The following is a 21,366-nucleotide window of genomic DNA, read 5'->3' as shown; positions in this document are numbered from 1 at the left end:
GAACTGCCAGGTGCATTTAGAATTACATTAATAAATGAACATATTTGAACTGTATAATGCATTTTATTTTTTTAAGCCATATTAGGCCTATCTATTTATTCTTTATTTTCAAGTATTTTGGATTGTTATTAGCTCTTGTCTCATTTTTTAAATCTTTTGTTTTTTTGTGTTAACTTAGATGTCCGTTTAGTAATAAAAGAAAAGATGTGGGCTTTAATACCCTGGAGAAGAGGGTACATTTGAGTAAACATCACCGGGGAAACAGCGCCATCTAGAGGGCGTTCCCTGTCTAGTCTACCAACGAGGAATACGCTTCAACCACCTGCAAACCCACTCAAGCAGCCAAAGGCCAGTGGGCGGGGCTTAGGCTCATGGTTCCGCCCTGTATTTGGGGTTTCACCCAATCACGTGTGAGCTCTGGACGAAGCCCGTTCTGATTGGTTCATGCGCCCTGTCCTTCTTCTAAGCAGGGGCAGCCACACACTGGGTGCTCCAGGACGCAGTTTCAGCACCCGGGCTAAGCGGAGCGGAGCTGTCCACACATTCAGCACAGGATATATATCTTCCTCCTGGACACTCTCAGACAGCTGACTTCAGGATGGCGTCTAAACACGTCGGCCTTTTCGTCCTTTTCCAGCTTCTAGCCCTGAATGTAGTGAGCCAGATATCTGCCTTCCCCACACCGACAGCCTCATCGGATGGTGAGTTGGCCATTGCCTGTAACCGTGCGGGAGACATGTGTAGTACAGTAGTCTTGTACTGTAAAGCATTTGTGCTATAGGCCAATATGTTTAGTAATGTGCATATGCTATTTAAAACTGTTTTCGAGGAAGTCATTGATAAAATAAATTTAAAAAAAAGATTTTAAAAACGCCACAAAGTGCAATAGGTCCTAGTAATCTTCTGCACACATGGTGCCTGACATTAAAATGGGGAAAATACTACAAGGTTATCTTGAACTTATTGGTATACTGATCCAATCATTTCAATCATTAATATATATATATATATATATATATATATATATATATATATATATATATATATATAATATCTGCAGAGAAACAAAATGTGTCCATTACACCTTGTGCGCCTTGTACACTACATGTTATTTAAAGGAATATTAGCCTATTGGATTTCTTATTTCTTATTTTTTTATTTATTTTTTACCATTTGTCCTATTTTTGTGTAGGTTTTATTTAGGGCTGCAACTAACGTTCATTTTCATTGTTTATTAATGTGTCAACTGTTATCTCAATAACTCAAATAGTTGTTGGGATTATCAGAAAATGGTGAAAAAGGTCGATCAGTGTGACGTGCTCTAAATATCTTGTTTTGTCCACAACTCAAACATATATTCAGTTTACTGTCTAGAAAACACAAGATATTCTCATTTAAGAGGCTCCAATCAGATCATTTCGCTTTGTGTATTCATCAATGAAGCTGTTGGCTATCAAAATACAGCAAAGATCAGTGCCTTTAAAGTTGAGCTGCAGCTCAGCAGTGACGGCGGTGCGTTTATCGACGCCTGCTCGCATGTTATGGCCGCTTGTGGTCTATTTTCGCCGCAGTTTAATCTTTTGTTTGATAATCCGATTAAGCTCTGCCTCCGCGGTGCATGGTGAGTTGGGAGCGCAGAAACTATCACATAAATCTGAAAGACACGATTACAACAAAAAAAGAAAAAAAAAGTGACATCTTTTTTTAGAAGTACATTATCTTATTAAAGTTTTGTTTAAAAGCTGATTTATCTATGAGCAATTCACATTTGTGACCAATGTATTAAGTTATTACATGTTTGTTTTATTGTTGCAGATAAAACTGTGTACAATAGACAGTTGACAGAAGAAAGACCACTACAGGAGCAGGTAAGCTCTCTTTCTCCATGACTCACAGCTAATTTTGTCATCCAATATCCGGCCAAATGGGCTTTATGGTTACTTGTCAAACAACCAAGGTATTAGCCCATCAAACATTAATAATCAGAGCTTATATCCTGAGTGGAAATTAAATTATTTGTGTATTGTTCGTCATTTCCCCAGATTGCTGAGGCGGACAGCGTGAAGGCTGCAGTACAGTCAGCTGGTAAGTGGAAACCTTACTTCCAATCAATTAATGCTGGGTTCACGTTGCAGCACTTCGAGGCTCCAACTGTACCGAGAAATGCCAACTATTAACCACATGCATGTCTGACAGTTTGATCATTCCGTCCCTGCTGTCTTTCAGAGAGCAAGCGTCCCACGGCCTCCAAGGACGCAGAGTCAGAGCAGGACCTCGATGACTTGACTGTGCTGAAGTCTCTGGCCGATGGCCAGAAATCAAAGGAGACCACCGAGGAGCCACCCAAGAAGGGGGACCAGTACGTTCCGGATGAATCGGACTCGACCAAGAGCCGGCGTCTGGCTGAGGACTACGACTCCACCAAGAACGGGATGGACTACGGCAAGTACCAGGGTACGCACACCTGTCACAGCGTCCTAGCATTGTTCAGAAAGGAGCAGCTTGCTTGTGTGACCTTTGCCCCCGTCGCCAAGGGCAGGCCTCATGCCGTGTGCTTCTGTCTGTTGCTGGCAGGCAACCAGGCAGACATTTTAAGAAAGAGTAGGCAGAGGAAACACGTGTGTGTGTGTGTGTGTGTGTGTGTGTGTGATGGGGATGAGCAGAGACAGAGAGAAAGAGTCAAAGACAGATTATCCTCTCCCTCTCAGACTCTGCAGTTGTGAAAGCTTATTCCAGGCTACTGTGCCAACTTCTTCTCTTCATGGGCAACTTTCAAATACATATAGACACCGACCATCCACTTTGAATTCATTTGTGAGTTCATTTGAAACCCAGTCATTTGCTGATATCTGCATAGATTTTAAAGCCTCAATAGATTTCATCAGATCAGCACACGTTTCACTGTGTACTCTGTAATTTGATCCAATCATCAGCATAAGGCAGAGTCTTTGAGGCGAGGTGAGTCAGACACAAAGTGCTGAGTGCTACACTTCATCGATTCATGCGGTCGGTCCCGGCAATAACAAGCAGCTCGTCAGGTTACGCTACATCTAAATTTGGCAAGTGCCAATTTCCTGGAAATAGACAGAAATAGGTAAAATTCAACACCAATGAATCAACACAGCCAATACAAGCAAAAGTATTCCGGCAGTGCTTATTTCTGTTGTGCGTGGACGTTGTGAAGGAGCAGGGACTGTTATGTAAGACTCAAGCTGTAACATTTGCACATTTCTTACTCAGTAGAGCAGATAAAGATAAGTTGAATATGAGTAGAGAAGAGGGAGAATCACTTACTACTGACAAGTCTTGATCATTTCTACGGCACAATAGAGAGAGAGAGAGAAGAAGAAGAAATAAAGTAAAGACTAGAGAAAAGAGAAAGCAAGCTTCATGAAATCTCATATGGGGGAAAGGTTAAAAAACATTAAAAATGAGTATTGTAGATTGAGAATTAAAGCAGAAACACTTCTTTATACCTACACACAGCGATTAGAAAGTTACCAACGTAATAAATAACATATGTGTCGTCTCCTCTCAGATGACCCAGAAACCTTCCGCCAGGTGGACGGCACCCCGCTGACAGCAGAAGACATCGTCCAGAAGATCGCAAACAAGATCTACGAGGAGGACGACAGAGGGGTGTTCGACAGGATCGTCTTGAAACTGCTCAAACTGGGGCTGGTAGGTTGTGAGTTCGTATGCCGTTTCGATTTGACACAGCGTGTAGTATGACATTTACTCAACAGGAACTCTCTCTCTCTCTCTCTCTGCACTCCCTGTTTCCCCCCGGGAGAGGAAGAAATGTGCAAATTGTGTTTTGTCCAAATCGCTCCCTGAGATGCTTCTCTTGGTGACAGCTATCAATATGTGACACATAGAGGTTTATGGTCGGTGCACTCTGTTCTGTTTACCACGTCTCACAGCACATTTGTTATGACACAAAATTGTTCTCTGTCTGTCTCTTTGTATTTCTCCCTCCGTAGATCACAGACAGCCAGGCAGATACTCTGGAGTACCAGGTGGCCGAGGCTCTCCAGGACCTCATCACCAAAAACGCCAAGAACAACGAGATCGAGGATGTTGACAGCGACGACCAAGAAACCAGGGCAGAGCAGGACGACCAGGGCTCAGACGCTAACAAGGTAAAAACCTGTGAAGAAGTGATAGCGATGATAAGAGAGCATAACAATAAGGATGACGACAATAACAACAAAATCTATTGGCATCCCCAGGACACGTGGGAGCCACCCAGGCGCCGCTACAACGAGGACAAGGAGGATGAGGAAGAAAACGAAGATGCAGTTGAGGACGAGGTGGACCGGGATGCGGAAGAAGAAGGGGGAGACATGGCCCCGAACAGCTGGGACAAAGACACGGAGGAAGGCAACGAGGTGAGCCCCGAAGACGGGCTCCAGGATCTGCAGTACTTCCCCAACTTCTACCGTCTGCTCAAGAGCCTCGACTCAGGTAAAGATGAGAACGCTCTGAAAGTTTAGAAGTCATTGTATCACAGCATCAAGAGATAGAAGTTCTTGTTGTCATGGCGAAATTGTTCTCAAAGGATGAGTCCATGCTTGTTTAGTCCTCTTGTGTTTGCACAAATGTGTAGATGAAACTCACACACACAGTACAAATTATTTATAATCCCATCTTCATGACCCCCATGTGGTAACATTAACGCCATGGTAGCCAATTACCATTAACAAACACTGATGCCAGATCTGTTCACCGGTTTGCCGTTGCAGATCAAGACACTCAGGAGAGAGAGACATTGATCACCATCATGAAGACGCTGATCGACTTCGTGAAGATGATGGTGAAGTACGGCACCATCACGCCGGAGGAGGGCGTGTCCTATCTGGGTAAGACATAACACAATACCAGCACTTTTTATTGATAGGGGCATGGCAATAATTTGTTGATATTATAACTTTAGTATGACCGTTCATTCTTGACCTTGATATTATTTTTTTAGAAGAATCTCGATTTATTAGCCATTTCCATTCATGACGTGGTTGAAAGGTCCAGGACAAAGTCCCATTAAAAGTTCCTTAATAGCTAACCCTGATTTAAACAAATTATCATATTTCAACTCTCTGGAATCCTGCTTATATGATCCGTATTATGTTATTGGTTACCAAAAAGATATTTAAAGTAACTATTCTTAGCATATGTTAACTAAACTAACAAAAAATAGTTTTTTGTTTTTCATTCGCCGATGAAACGCATTACAGTAGACCACAGTTGACTGCTTTCAAGAATCTCATTTTCTGTGATTTTGCATATATTTGTTTGTACCTCATTATATATTCATACATATATTAATGATAATGCGATATTGATTCCAATCAGCCTTATGTATGTGTGGCTTACATGTTGATGAAAGAGCTAAAAATCGAAGCTTCAATCTGTCCACTGCATTAGCCAACTGGTGCAAATCCATTTCTCCGTCTGTGTGTTTATATATATATGCCATTTCCTCGACTTCTATTTGTGTTGAGCCGAGCTAATGTTCCCCATCAGCCGGTGCAGTGGAGTGTGAAGCCTGCGCTGACAGATTAGTGTCAGGGGCGCCCTATATGACCAGGCTTGTTTTTATGGCTGGCCATCACATCAGCAGCCATTGGTAAGGTCAGCCACCTGTAAGGGACAGCTGTCAGCTCTCTGCGTGAGCCTCAGGAAACCCAAGACCCAACATTTCTCTCTCTCTCTCTGTTCAAATGACACAGAAAAAATAACATCATACATGGTAGAGGATTAAAATCAGCTCGGCAGACGTGGTCTCATCTAGGGCAGCAAGATTATTGACAATTTTTTCATTCATTTTCAAGTCATTTTACATTGAAATCGTGAGTCCTATGTAATGTCCTCACATGGCTTGTTTTTCAATTCAAGAGTTCAAAAAACAGAAAGATGTTCAATTTACAGTTACATAACACATATAAAAGCAGTTAATCTTTATATTTTAAAAGCTTAAAACAAAGAATGTTTGGCTTTTTTCTTTGAAATATGACTTCAATGATTTATCAGAAACTGTTGGCCAATGAATTTGTCTTAACAAAGATGAGAAATATTATTTGTAGCTAATTAGAACAATTCTACATTGCGCGTATGCCACTAAAAGAGCTGTGATGGACTGTTAGAACTAAGGCTGACGTTATAAGGATGAATCAATATCCTTTCAGATGACCCTCGGCAGCTTGTTGTCTCTTACAGCGGAAAAAATGACCACTGCTGACGTCACACAGCACTACAAAACAGAGACGGGTTTCCTAGGCAACCCCTCTGGCTTTATGTCGTATATAGGTTGTGAGGAGATAATAGGACGGAATTCCGCCATCACCTAGCAACTAATCAATGCCCCCTCCCCACCTCCGCCCCCCGCCGGCTGTGACGCTCCAATGAGTCACCCAGGTACACAACTGAACACACACGGGCCTGTCAATCAACGCTTATCGGGTGAAACAGCCCCCAAGACAGATAGAGATAGAGAGATGTAGAGGAAGAGAGAGAGAGCGGGGGAGGAGGAAAGATGGTGTGTGTGTGTGTGTGTGTGTGTGTGTGTGTGTGTGTGTGTGTGTGTGTGTGTGTGTGTGTGTGTGTGTGTGTGTGTGTGTGTGTGTGTGTGTGTGTGTGTGGGTAGAGGGACAGGATGAAATTATGGGCTTTCACTGTGCTACAGGTGGGAGGAGGCAGCTTGAATGCACAAAGAGATGCTTAGATAATAAGAAAATGAAAAAGAGGCTTGAGTGAACGCAGATGAGAGAGGACATTTGTACGGCTCCTCGATGCTCATTTACGGCGCTGAAATCAAGCCATCCTGTTTCTCTTGTCTCCTTATAGTCTTTGTGTTGTAATATCCACATCTCTAACAACCTCTTCTATAAGTGACCAAAATCTTCAATTCCGAAAAACGTCTTGATATAATCCAGAATATTAACTAACTCAGTTGGAGAGGTGCTTTTTAGGAACTTGGTTCAGGCTTTACTTCAAGTCCCCCTATTTAGCATTTATAAGCCCTAGCATATATAGAAATGTAATAAATGGTTTGTAACACATATTAATGTAGTTATAAGCATATAAGATGTAAGTGTCATGTGAGGCTGGTGCATAAACAGATTATTGAATGATAATATAATGAAACACAGTTTTGTTTATGCATCTTTATAGGAGAAATTGCTGGCAAATAATGTGCATTAATACATAATGTGATTGCTGCTTGCAACTACATTATAGTGTACGATAAAGCACGTGTTAGTGCTTAAATGGTGCGTCTAAATAATATACAGGGAGACTAAAAGTAAAGTGATAGCAGAACTTGATATAGAGGATAAATTTCCAGCTGATGTCGGGGATGTGTGTGTCCTGAGAACATCTGCTCCCTCTGTTTTTGAGCGTAATGTTTACCGCTTTGTTAATCCAGAGAGGATCAGTTGACACTTAACTTCAGTCTCTGTCCGCCATATGATCTGTTTGTGTTATTCCCGGGCTGATTTAGGGTGTTTTATATTCCTCTAATCTTGTTTGGAAAGCTTAACCCATGATAATATTTCTGGTAACACACCCCGATGACCAATGAACTCCCAAATAAAATAAATGTGCTTGTTTGGAGTCGGCTAAATTATTCCTGTGACGTCTGTTCTTATACTGTGTTTTCTTTTCCAATATTCAGCCTACAATGCGTAACAAAATTATTGAAAATGGTGGTGGTAAAGAGTTTATTGCTATCGTCATACTCATAACATTAATTAGATTAAACCCTTTTCTGATGTAAATGACCCTCTGAGTCACACAGGAACAGCGTGGGACTTTGAAAGGGTTAAGAGGTTTCATTCATTTTCCCTAGAGTGAACTGACGTCACAATGCTAATCATATTTTAAGTAAATGTTTGACCTGTCTCATCCAACTGCAGAGAACCTGGATGCTATGATAGCCATGCAGACCAGGAACAAGCTGGGCAAGGCTCTCGGGCTTCCTGACATCACTGGAGCCAACGGTAAACAGCCTCACTAGTTATCCTCCAATCATGTCAAACATCAATAAAATCATGTAGTTTTATTCGACATGGTAAGATGTTGGTTAAATTATAAGTTAGTATATTAGGCTCTCTGAAGCTATAAAGGCTGAACGCAAGTATAGGTTGCTCAAAAACTTGAGTTGTGTTTCAGGAAAGGAACCTTCTTTGTAGCAGATTTTATTTCACAACGCAGAATGTTTTGTTTAAGATTGAGCGGTGAAGCAACCTGTTATTTTGTAATCAAATGTGACTTGATGAGATGTGGATCCACTGCAGCTGTATTGTTGGTGTCTTGTAAACCCATGAGTGTTGGGCACGTTTTGTGCATGACACGAAAATATCTATAGGCACATTTTTTGGTGTTATATATGGTATAAAATATGATTATGTTTATATCAATGGGAATTATCTAATTAACAAAAACACTCTGGGACCCTCTCAAGTGTTTTTAAAAAGATGTGGGACAAAACTTCCAAGCAGACTTCGGGTAGTTAAGCTGACCTGCAAAGAATAGTGAGACATTCTGGGAAATATTGGCTGGTTTGCTTACTGGCAGAGGGTTAGATGAAAGCATCAATACCACTCTCAAATCCGTAAATGTAATTGACCTACTGCTATAAGTATCTCCACCAGAACCAGGCAACAAGATTTAATGCTGCATGTACCGTTTGTTTTCTGCAGGAAAGAATTTGGATGAGGAAGACAACACCAAGGCCGAGGCCGCCAAGATGCAGAAGGAGTATGAGAACCTGAAAGACTCAACCAAGGAGGAGCAGCCACCAACTGAGACCAGTCAGTCCACTACCCAATCCTGATGACCAGATAAAACATTGATAGCTTTTTGTTTAGTAGTCTGATAATTTGCTAATATAATTTGATACAATTTTGCCCCTCAAAAATGATAAACTATGTGCCTTGTAAATTGCATAACTCATTTTTTTTTGTGTGTCAAATGTCCCAAATAAATGCAGAATTCTCAAATATAGCAGATTCCCACCACATCGGTTCTTCCCTTTACCTCAATGAAATATCTCCAAAGTGGGTTTGAATGTAACGGCCGAGACCATTCCAGACCCTTTGTTTTTACCCAGCAGGGCTGACAGGAAGTAAACAGCACAGTGTAGTCAAGGCCAATCATAGTTAAGTCCCTGAACTAGGCCAGTCCAATAACTCTCACAGGAAAGCTTGTCCCAGCTGCCATTATTCTCTGTCCCTGTACACAGCACTGTACCCGCTCATCAGTCTAATCCACACACACACATACACACACACACACACACACACACACACACGCAAGCGCGCATAAAAAAGAAAATCAAAGTGGAACATTGAGCAGGATTACCACCAGGACATTTGTTTCCGCAGGAAATGACGTGAATTCTGCCCAATCAATGTCAGGGCTAGATTGAGTTGCATAATATGATGGGAAAATTAGGGTCATACATTGTAATCCAACTTTAATCTGTGTTGAAGCAATAGTCTGATTTTGATTGGTGTATAATATCCATTTAAATCCCAAACCGTAGATATCATACACCTATCACAACCACTTTTCAACATTGAGTGGGTCTTTTTTTAACCTGAGCCATAAAAAATTGTTTATTATTAAAGTAAAATCCTGGCTGTCAGTGTGCTGCCATTGCTATATAAATTTAAAAGTTAAAGCATAAAGTCTTCCTTCATGAAAATGATGTGTAAATAAGTGATAAGTCAGAGATAGAACTGTCGTATTCTTCTTCTGAGTGAATGTATTACAGAAGTAGTAAAGGGAAATCCACTTATTTACTATTTTCTAACACATAAAAGTGGAAGATTTTCACGTCTAATTGTTCTTAATTTTCTCCATTTCCCACCAGATCACCCTGGCAAGTCAGAGACTTATCTGGAGGCCATCAGGAAGAACATCGAGTGGTTGAAGAAACACAACAAAGAAGAGGGCAAAGATGGTGAGACACATACTTCAGTCTTTGCTGAGTTTTTAAGAGCCAGATCCAGAAAACATCCACAATGCAAACCCTCGTCCCCTCACTTAACTGTGCTGGGTCACAGACAGGTCTGATGCGGAGCACTGAAGCACAGAACATTTGAAGTACCTTTTTTTGCCCTCAATTTGCAAGTCAAATGAGATTGGGAAACCAGGAATGATGCTTCACTCCAGATCCCATGAATATGGATAACTCTTAATGAGTCCGTCCTAATTACTTGCAATGCAGCTTCCTTGTTCAGAGACAAATGTCTACTCATTTATTCCCTCCTACCTGTTGCTCAACATTTATGGTGCGTGTGTGTGCAATTGAGCACGTGTGAAAAGGAGATGTAAGCTTAGATTTTGAACCTGGTTCAGTATTAGCACTACTATCACCACAACCAAAAAAAATGAAAAGCTAGGAAGAGACCACCACCCCTTTGTCATCAATGCCCATGTCTATGGATTCATAGTGTTGGTGAGTGTGCCTCCCCCCATCCTGTAACTGTCAGCATTCATAAAGACGCAGCATGTGACCCAGAAAACACACACCAGTCTGCAGAGCTGTGACAGGAGAAGCCTGCTGTTTGGCTCTCCAAGCTGGAAAAAAATGGATGCCCAGTGGTGCTTAATTAAGCAGCAGAGAATGAAATGTTAATGAGTTCTCATAATGCAAGCCATCCGTCCACTGTTGATCCTCTCAAGACATCTCGGGCAAAACAAAACTAAAAATTCTATCTCAGTGAGATTCAAATGTACTGCCAGCGTTGAGTGGCCCTGCTCTAATCTGAGCCGATCAATAAGTGATTCAGCCACTGGTGAGTCAGAGAAACAATAAAAACAAAGTTTGACCTAGATTCTTGTGTTCATCTTAAACCCAGAAGAAGAAGCTGAGTTTATAGTGCTGCAGAGTCCGGAGCAAAGGGGGCCAGAGCAGCAGGGAAGTTTTGTTCAGTGCTCATCTCCAGCCGGGCTCTATATAGGACACTTCATTAGCATTCTGGTGCGTGGAGTGGTTGTCGGGGACAACAGGGGCGTCCCTGCCTGCCTCTCACAGATCAGGGCAGAGGAGACAGCCGACAAGCTCACACACACTGAGTCAAAATGTGGCCCCCCCCAAGATCACCTTATTTTCTCCGTAGTGGCACCCAGCAGCTAAAATGATACACTACGTTGTACCACATTAAACCTCATCCTCAGTCTCTCATTAATTCTCACTCTCGCTCTACGGAAAAAGTACAGCTGTAGGAAAACAAAAGCCTTTTCAACCAAAAAGCAGTGTCATAGTAACAGAGTGGGCGACAGACCATTTATTGTGTTTACTCTATACCAGATGCACCCATTAGGACACTCTCAGCGGACTCTCTGTGCGTGTGTCTGTTTCAATACGTATTAGTGTGTGTGTGTGTCTGTGTGTGTGTTTACGCCCACACACCACACAGATTAGCCAGAGGAGCAGACGGACACAGAGTCGACATCCTGGCTTTGGCTCTCGGCTCCTCGCAGCCAAGATGGAGAGAAGCGGCGCACTGCGTCTCTAATCACATCCTGTTAATCCCCGGCACACGTTATGTTTGTCATCAACGAGGCGACTGTGTGTTGAGGCAACGCAATGAATTGCTGCTGTGAGGATTGTCATTATAGGAGGATGTTGTGCGACTTGTTGGCCGCCCGTCCTCTGTCCTTCTGTGTGTTCCCCCATGTTATTAGTACGAGTCAGGGAAAGTGGTGCAGCAGCGGTTTGCCTGCTTTCTGAGACTCATTTGTTACCATGATGGATAAGACAGGGGTAGGCTGTGTTCAGCTCTAAAAATAGCCACATCCTGCTGCGGCCTTATGGTGCGATCCAAATGAATGGACTAGTCCAAGGTGATTATAACCTGTTTCTTTAGAACTTGAGTGAGTTTGTTGGAAGCTGATCACATTGAATTTGAATCAAATATATATATATATATATTTGTTAGAAGTACAACTTGGCAGTACCGTTCCACACTGTAATCTTTCGACCTTCTTATTATGTATGTGGTATCTTCTCTACCACAGACAAACATGCTGACTCTGACCTTAATCCTCCTTGATAATGAATTACCGTTCCAGATTATGGCTTGTTTGGGTGTGCCGTCTTAAGAAGTTTAATGTCTGATCTATCCTTCCGACCACCATGGACTCTTGATCTTCCTCTTTGAATCTCAGATTATAAAACCAATCGTTTGTTTCTGCCTCTTTTTTTTCTCCAGATTATGACCTGTCCAAGCTGAAGGACTTCATGGACCAGCAGGTTGACTCCTACATTCAGAAGGGGATCATCGCCAAGGACGAGGGCGACACCATCAAGAGGATCTACAGCAGCCTGTAACGCTAACACCCATCACCCATCCTCCCCCTCTAAAACACAGGACTGAATCTGATATCAACATCTCAAACAAAACCCAAACTACTTACAGTTATTTCCCATGGCATGGTAAAGTATGTACTGTGTATTCAAAACTACCTGCTTAGGGGAACTTGTTAACCCTACATTCCCGAAAATGTATCAAGAAATGTATCAAGATAAGGAATTTCATAAAACTATCAACTAAACAATAAACTGATTCTTCATAGCTACCTGATTAGATTTGCACGCCAAGATCGCAGAGTAATAATCCCTATAATATTATTGAGAGAAATCAAAGTATTTTATGTAACCACCTCACACATCATCTCAACTAACCGCTAGCATTTACTCCAACCTGACTCCTGTGGGAAATGAATGTTATGAGAGTTTGATGCCATGGCTTTGTCATCAACCGTTTCCAATATATTTTTTGCAGCAAAATGCACATATATCAAAGTGTACTCATTCAGTGTAACCTGTCTTAGACTATTATATTTCTTTTTTCCGGTGTACATGTAAGGTCCCTATGTAATCTTGCTTTTTATTTTACCCAAAAATATTTGTTGTGCATCATGTCAGTGATCTACGTACTCCTGTTATGTTCTGCTGTAATTCTTCTGGGGGCCCACTAGGGGGCCCCCGTTTGTACCATCAATGCTCTCTGCATGTCTCTATGAGTTCAACATTTCCATCTCTGTAGAGCCTAAAGATAAGTATTTTTAAATGTAAATATTTGTGATTTTTTCCTAAAGTTTAAAAGCAATTAAAACTTTGCCTTTTCTTTACCTGTGTACTGAAATGTGGCCGACAAAGCAGCACTCGGGGGGGAAAAAAACACCAACAATTGACATCATCTTACTCACACGAACCTGCATGGTCATGAAAACACACGAGAGCTTCACGCTTAGTTTAATTACACTTTTATTCTCTCCAAATAAAACCAACAGAATTTTAAAAGTACAATAAAACAGATGTAATGGACAGTTCTCCACACACATAAATAATGCATTCACACTTCAAAAAAAAAATAGAGCAGTCCCTTCTGTTTCCCCCCCCAAAAGAACAAAGCTTGAATGAGGCAAATGTAACGTGTTCAAAGGCTGGAGTCCGTCCGACGCTTCTGTTTGGGGTGAGCTCGTTCTGGGTAAACACCGATGAGGAAGGCCTGAATATACTTTCCAGTGGTACTATTATAGGAAAGGATTTAGCACATCAGAAGCGGTTTGCAACTTTAACAAGCTAATCCCTCTGGAATTGCTTAGCGCAGTGTGTGCGCAGTGGTGTGTGTGTGTGTGTGTGTGTGTGTGTGTGTGTGTGTGTGTGTGTGTTTGTATGTGTAATTGTGAACATATGCAGCAGGTGGGTGCTGTACAGTAGCTTCAGAAGCACGATGAGTGGATGGGTACGTGTGCTCGGACGATATTTATATCAGATGCTCCTCCGCACTGTAAAACTGTACTAAACAAGAACCATCATATACATCGCTATAGTTGCATATCGATAAGTAAAAGGCAAACAGGACACTTTTGTTTAACGTGGTTTGGAAAAAGCAAAATGGTAAAGAGAAAAGGAACACAAAAAAAAAAGCGAAGTTGTTTTGGTGGTTTGTATGTTTGAGTTTGTGTCTGCAGAAAAAGGACGAGTCCTCTATATATCCTGATATGACGTTGAGGGGGCCGTGTAGTCCTCCTTATCGTTCCTGCCAGTGAGAAAAAGAAAAGATGCATAACCATTATGTTTTTGGGAAGTTTTTCACAGTGGAGACTAATTTCAACACACTTTCTTTAACTCTTTTCCCCTCTTTCTACCTGTGCTAAACTGTGCCACAGTGACAAGGTGAGCATACGGTGTGTGAATAATGGATGAGGCTAACCAAACAGCCGTACTGCTCTCTGTCACGGCTCGTATGGTCTCTCAGTACAATACACAAAAGTCTTGAGCTTAATCTTGAAGTTGAACTTTTGCTGTTAGCTGGCTACTCTCTTTGAGATGTAAGCCTCAACACATTCACTTTTTTGTTTTTCTTTAGTGCTACTGTACATTTTCAAACTATGCACAAGGTTAAAAGGATAGACCGGCTGCCAAGGAGTACAGTTAATTAGGAGAGGACATTTGTGATCAAAATCAATGGAGGATGGAGAGGAAGGGTTTAGACCATGACTTTACAGGAAACGTTGAAGAGAGGAGATAGAACAGTTAAAGAGGCTAAAATAATGTCGGTATAGACCTTTAGATTTTCTTCTTCTTCTTGACATGATCAGTTTTTTTAAACAGGGCTGCACTTTATGTGGAAAATATGCGATAATAGATCACAATAACGACATTATTTGAGATAAATAAACCCAAGTATACTCAGTTTAGCCTTTTTGCTGCTTTCAGTACTCTGCTAAAATGCATGAAATTGCTTGTAGAATTAAAAAGTGAAAAGGTAATTATTGAACAAATCGAACATTGAACTGATCAGAAAAGGTGCCAATTAAAACAAAAGGAAAGATAGCTATTGTATAAGTGCACTTTTCTACAACTACTCCCTTTAAACTTACTAAAAATGTTTCACAATAAACGTCTGACTTGCCACAGAGTTAAGAAGAACTCCTTATCGAGAGCTCTGCCTTTTTAAAATATTATTTTTTGCAAGGATCGTCCTATCCTCTATTATATTAAGGCTATTTCTGGGTTACGTGTATACATATTCAACAACATTACATTTTAATTCACACTACTTTTCTATAAACTTGTTTCCTTCATCTAATTTGGAACAACCACAGTTTTACGTTTTAGGAGTCTGTGTGTTTCTTTTCTCACCCCATTTCCCATATCATCCCTTCTTTTTATGAGCCTTTATAATGATTCTGTAACTCACGTTTGTTTTAAAAAGCAATCAAGTTGTTAAACTAAAACAATAAACTTAAGTGGCAGGAAAGACGTCTTTGGGCATAGAAGCAAATCGTAGGACTGCACAGTGTTGACTGAGTTTGTGGCTTTAAGTGGCCACATTTTCAAGCTAAAAGAATCTTCATAATGTAAATCCATAAAGTGGTATCATCTTTACTGATCAAGCCGTGAGATATATGAAGATAAAGGGTTCTCTAGAAGGAAATCTGCTTGGGGTTTGTTCCATCAAAGGGAGGAAGCCAAACGGGCGTGCGGTCTGTGTTTGCTCTGGAAACAACGCAGTGAGCCGGTGCTTGTCTGAACACACAGCGGCTCCACAGCCGACCTCTGATGTGGCTGGAGACACGGCTTAACACAAAGCTCGGCTTGGTAGATACGTACACAGATAAGACTAACACAGGAATTAAAGAAACTTTGTCTTGCACATTTACTCAGGCTCGTGCCTTTGTAAAAACAAAACACGGGTCTAGAGTTACTGGCACATTATGACTAAATAAATAAATAAATGTTGTACAGTCAGTGGCCCTATAACAATTAAATATGACAATAGCTTCTACCTGACGAATAGTATGTACAGAACTGACTAAGTAGTATTTCAAACATGGACCAAGTAATGACTGTTTATCATATGATTCAGTCATGATTTATTTTTTTTAACTTATAAATAAGACTTTAAATTATATTACTTTGAAAATGTCTTATGGTTCTTTCACATAAATAAAAATAAGTTATTGCTCTATTTTACATCATTATATAAACACAAAATCAAATCAAAATCAACGTGATGTAGGAAAACATTGAAATCCTAGATGCTATTATTCTGTGGTTGGACTATATTGATATGATCCAGTATGAATTGTTTCGTAAATAAATGTGATGAGACCCCCCCCCGCCCCCTTATTCCTTCAGGAGAAATGAGAGATCTAGTAGAGTTCTGGTACATGGTGTCAGAGTGGCAGTTATAATAGGAACCAAACACAAAGGACAGGTGAGACCTGAGCAGCTGCCAAAACAGGAAGAGCAGTAACACAACGGCTCTGTAGTGTGAAAAAAACACTTTGAGAGAGCCTGATGTGGGAAAAAAACAACTATTTATTCTCTATGACTGTAGAGGAAAACTGCCGTGGGGTGACTCAGTCCCGACTAGAGTGATAGTGCCAACAACGCCTGTTTGTCTGTGAATGAACGGGGGCATGCCAGGCCTCCACTGCTACGTCAGTACTGAGCAGACATGTAGAGTCAGGGAGACCTGCTCCAACCTGATTCAGCACGCCACATCTTCTTCGAAATATCTGATTGTTGCACAGTGCGCCATCTGACTGGTGCAGCATGTTGGCTCATGATTCCTATCTTTGTTCTTGCTGATCAGGTTTCCTGACAATCACCTCCGGAGCTCAGGGATGAGAGTCTGGGACCTTGTTTCTTACAAGCACTTTAAGGCATTAAAGGTGATCTTTAAACCAAGTGTAACTATATCTGGTGCTTTTGGGGAAAAGGGGGCTGTGAACAGTAACACAGTGACAACAAAACACCTGAGCTTTTAACAGGACAAATGCCTACAGATGCTGGACTTTATCATACCAAAACTTACAAATGTGTATTGTCTATTAAACCCTATTGATGTGCCACCGAGAGGTATCCATCATATGTTCATGAGGAAACAGTCAGACCTCACAGCCACAATAAATACCGGCTGATTGATGCTACTTTTCTAATTTAGCAAAATCCAGACAATAAACAGACAATAACTGTCAATGAGCGTTCCCAGCCCGGTCTGAAAGTGTGCACTCGTCAACAAACACAGAGAAACTAAGCTGCGGTTTGCTTTTTCGGGCCTGCTCAACACCTCACCTTACTTCCTCTTCTTTCAGCCTGCGCGCTGCCTGCTTGGATTGTTTGATTTGCAAGTCCAGTCTGTGTAAGAAGTCTTTGGCTGACAGCTCCTCCGGCTGGGGGGGTTTGGGGTTCTCAGGGGGCGGGGAAGAGGGCGGCGAGGGCCCCTCGATGTCCTGCAACACCACACAGGATGTGTCTGCCTCCTGGCACGCTGCTTCACCGTCCCCGTCGGGGGACTCCAGAGACAGTCCGTTAAATATGTAGCGCTTCTCCGACAGCACGGGGATGTTGAGGCTGTTCTTCAGGAAGATGCAGTCGTTGCTGAACAGCTTGTTGGCTCTCTTGATTTGCTCCATCTGGCATGTCAGGGTGACAGCAAACAAGACAGTGATACAAATAGTATAGTTTCTGTGACTCAGCTTTCACCTTCCTTTGCACTTGAGTTAAGACCTGAGAAAAAGTTGTTGTTTTTACAGTCTCCTTGCATTAGATATGATCTAAACAGCAATGAAAACATCTTTGGACACAAACTCTCTATCTAAACTCAATACATTGGGATTAGGGGAGGATATAAGGTTTGTTAGCAGCTGTTTGAGCATGCTAAATACAAGGAAGGGGGAAACCTTTGCAATTAAAACATGTGTAAAGAATAAGACAACTTATTAGATGTTGTATGGACTGTTCTCCGATATGCAATGTGTCTCTAAAAAATAATGCGGGACCTGTTTTAATAGATATTGGTGCAAACAAACGTGCATGTCGTTCACATCCAGTTAACCTTTGGCTTTTGGGACCAAAGAGTCTGAGGGACTTGGGGGCCCCCGGGGGCCGTAGCCACTCTGCCAGGTTGGTGATGCCGCCTTGGCTGGAGAAATACAGTACCAGTCAAAAGTGTGGACACACCTTCTCATTCAATGGTTTTTCTTTATTTTTATTTCAATTTTTTTCTACATTGTAGATTAATATTGAAGACATCCAAACTATGAAGGAACACATATGGAATTATGTGGTAAAATGTACTTTTGCTCTGGTTTCTGCTCTTAGATGCTTGTTTAAGAAAGGAGATGCACTTATGACTTCTGGTGACTAGTAGTTCTCTTGAATACCTATGTTGAATACACTTCCTGTAAGTCTCTTTGGATAAAAGCGTCTGCTAAATGACTGTAATGTAATGTAATGTAACCAGAATATGTTTTATATTTTAGATTCTTCATAGTAGCTGAATGAGAAGGTGTGTCCAAACTTTTGACTGGTATTGTAACTCATGCAAACTTGATGAAGCTCTCACTATCCATCTGCTGTAAATGAAAACAGTCTGCAACCCCCATAGTTAAAATGTAGAAATCCTGGTGCATTAAATGCCCCCCCCCCTCGATGGTGATGTGTAGACCTGCCTGCACAATGTGTAGATAAATAAGGAAATGGCCTTAATGTGCTGGATTGCAACAACTTGTGTGAACAGTGACTTCAGAGGGGGATCCCACCAGTGGTCGTGGTGCATTCATACTGGTTTCACATGACCTCCTTGTGGTGGTGGTGGAGGTGGAGGTGGAGGTGGTGGTGGTGCAGCCTTACCGTCACACCGTATCTGAGGGCGATCCCCTGCAGGGTGTCGCTGTCCGTCACCCGGTGCTCGACGTATTTCTCCCCCAGAGAGGCCGTGACGCTCGCCGTGCTCCCGTACGAGCGGATCTTGGTCCGGGCCAGGCTCTGGGACAGCTCGCTCTCGGACTCGGACCCGGACCTGGACCGAGGGAAGATGGGCTGGCCGAAACGTCCTCCTCCATCCCGCATCGGCAGCACGGGAGAAAACTCCGCCATCTTCTCGTGAATAAATAAACTCGGTGTGCTCGGTTGTGTCTACGGCTCCCGGTGACCCGCGGACCTGCAGGGGGACGTCTCTGCTTCAGGCCGCAGGGGGAGTCCCATCCTCGGGCATACTCTGCACGTTCACCCGGGGGACAAGACGCATGTTTCGGGGACCACTACCACCACCTCACGGGGAGCTTTTGTCACAGAGCCGGATGTGAGAAGTAAAACACGTCCTGGACTACCGGGGGAACAGGAACACAGCTTCCGGTTACACCTTTCAAAATAAGATATCTAATACCTCATTAGATATTAGAGAGAGAGAGAGAGAGAGAGAGAGAGAGAGAGAGAGACAGAGAGAGAGAGAGAGAGAGACAGAGAGAGAGACAGAGAGACAGATAGAGAGAGAGAGAGAGAGAGAGAGAGAGAGAGAGAGAGAGAGACAGAGAGACAGACAGACAGAGAGAGAGAGAGAGAGAGAGAGAGAGAGACAGAGAGACAGATAGAGAGAGACAGAGAGAGAGAGAGAGACAGACAGAGAGAGAGAGAGACAGACAGAGAGAGAGAGACAGATAGAGACAGACAGATAGAGAGAGAGACAGAGATAGAGAGAGAGAGAGAGACAGAGACAGACAGAGAGAGAGACAGACAGAGACAGAGAGAGAGACAGATAGAGAGAGAGAGACAGACAGACAGATAGAGAGACAGACAGAGAGAGAGACAGACAGACAGAGACAGACAGACAGATAGAGAGAGACAGAGAGAGAGACAGACAGACAGATAGATAGATAGATAGATAGATAGATAGATAGATAGATAGATAGATAGATAGATAGATAGATAGATAGGTTATCTCCTTTATCGGATACCTACTTGCTGTTAGGAACTATTTTACTTCTGCAAGTACAATAGTTCCTCATTAGATGGCTACAATTTCAGTTCTTTAGAGCCACGACAGAGATGGCTACCGCTCTTTTCTTGTGTAACACATCCTTAAGTAGGACCTGAGAGACCCTTTCACATTGTGTGGAAACATTCAGCAGGTCTCTGTGACCACTTACTACTGCATGTGACATCTGGAGCCAAAACTGTTAAGTGCAGAATCACTTTGGATGGCCTCTTTGAGAGGAACCTGGTTAACAGTCGCATGACCAACCATGCATAGCTGCGTGGTCTAGGTTTCAGACCTAGCCCATGCAGCTAAAGCTTTAAAAAGATATATAAGGGATTTTCCCAAGCTGGGACATGAGAGTCATAAAGTCTGCTAAATGAAAACCTGACTGTTTATACACCAAACAGAATTTTCCCGTATTCCTTGCTATCATATTGAAATGACCAAACATTTACCTTATTTTTAGAATGGAAAGGGATAAATAAATTGAGGTGATGCAGTTACAGTAAAAACTCCATCAATGATGTGCAAATATTTGTTTTAATATTCTCCATCTAAGCGTATTGAATTAAGGTTTGATTAAATTTTAGGGAAGAGCTTTGTTTCAGTGTACATTTGTTATCATGGTCAGTCATTTAAAGTCCAAGTTTTGACCCAATTGATGCTAAAAGGACATACTGGAAGGTTCTATAACACATAGTTCCTATGTTTTTTCCATTCTACAATTTGCTGTACTGTTATTGCCAAACTAATTATGATTTTATTTGTATGATTACACCAATAACGACATTTTGAATGTTCATTTTCCACTGTTTACAATGTACAACACTGACGATAACAAGCATAAATTAGCTTTTCAACAGATTGACATGCAATAAAATACCCATTATCTTATCTTCTTTTTTCTAAATGGTATGGTGATTTCCTTATTGTCTTTTGTCCTGATGAGATATCAACCTTCACCCTGCAGCAGGTCAGTTAATCATTGTAGCCTAACAAATGAGATTCGATAAATGCACAAGAGAAAACCCAGTTAAATAACCAAGTAACATGATAGCCAATATGTGAACACGGGCAGTACTTCAATTACGTATTCATTACTGGATCCCTGCTGTCTTTGACTCTCGCTTTGGTTCATGATTATTGAGATCCCCCAATGGTGCTGATTTCCCTAAAGTTGTTTTGGCCTTTTTGAATCACTGTGTTAGAAAGTTAAAGCCATGGGGTTACTTACTCATAGAAACAAAGAGCTAGAAATGGAAAGCAATGATGGTACAAATATTATAACCAACCTAAGTCATTTTAATGTTCGTGAAAGGTGGTAACATGTGATTTCATGTGGCCACAAAGACTCCAGCTGCTACTTTGGGAGGTACAGGATGTATCTCCATGAAATCTCACTCGCTGACTTACAAATACTGGGAGGCAACAGGTGGATTCGTGATCTCTGGATGATTCATTTATTTAATTAGACTCTCCTGGTTAAAGATGATCTCGCTGTCTGGCATTTTCTAATTGATATCAGGTCATTAAACTTATGTAAGAGTACAAAGAGATACTTACAGGAGGCAGCTCG

At 41.7% G+C, this 21,366-nt stretch overlaps 2 protein-coding genes across 2 annotated transcripts; one reads left to right on the top strand and one right to left on the bottom strand.

Moving 5' to 3' along the window:
• Nucleotides 1–598: 598 nt before the first annotated feature.
• scg3 (secretogranin III) lies at nt 599–13,056 on the top strand. Its single transcript, XM_054618983.1, has 12 exons — nt 599–701; nt 1,816–1,868; nt 2,043–2,085; nt 2,227–2,454; nt 3,539–3,681; nt 3,984–4,142; nt 4,233–4,467; nt 4,746–4,862; nt 7,914–7,997; nt 8,700–8,810; nt 9,875–9,964; nt 12,222–13,056. The coding sequence occupies exons 1-12, from the start codon at nt 599–601 to the stop codon at nt 12,338–12,340; spliced, it is 1,485 nt and encodes a 494-aa protein (XP_054474958.1). The 3' UTR covers nt 12,341–13,056.
• A 588-nt stretch (nt 13,057–13,644) lies between these two features.
• On the bottom strand, nt 13,645–19,161 carry lysmd2 (LysM, putative peptidoglycan-binding, domain containing 2). The gene is made up of 3 exons (XM_054616730.1): nt 18,665–19,161; nt 17,105–17,445; nt 13,645–14,057 (listed from the first exon to the last, which is right to left on the bottom strand). The coding sequence occupies exons 1-3, from the start codon at nt 18,908–18,910 to the stop codon at nt 14,006–14,008; spliced, it is 639 nt and encodes a 212-aa protein (XP_054472705.1). The 5' UTR covers nt 18,911–19,161; the 3' UTR covers nt 13,645–14,005.
• Between the last annotated feature and the right edge of the window lie 2,205 nt (nt 19,162–21,366).

Source organism: Anoplopoma fimbria, chromosome 2, assembly GCF_027596085.1.
Source record: "Anoplopoma fimbria isolate UVic2021 breed Golden Eagle Sablefish chromosome 2, Afim_UVic_2022, whole genome shotgun sequence".
In the NCBI taxonomy this organism is placed as follows: Eukaryota; Metazoa; Chordata; class Actinopteri; order Perciformes; family Anoplopomatidae; genus Anoplopoma; species Anoplopoma fimbria.
This window is presented reverse-complemented; position numbering and strand designations above follow the sequence as displayed.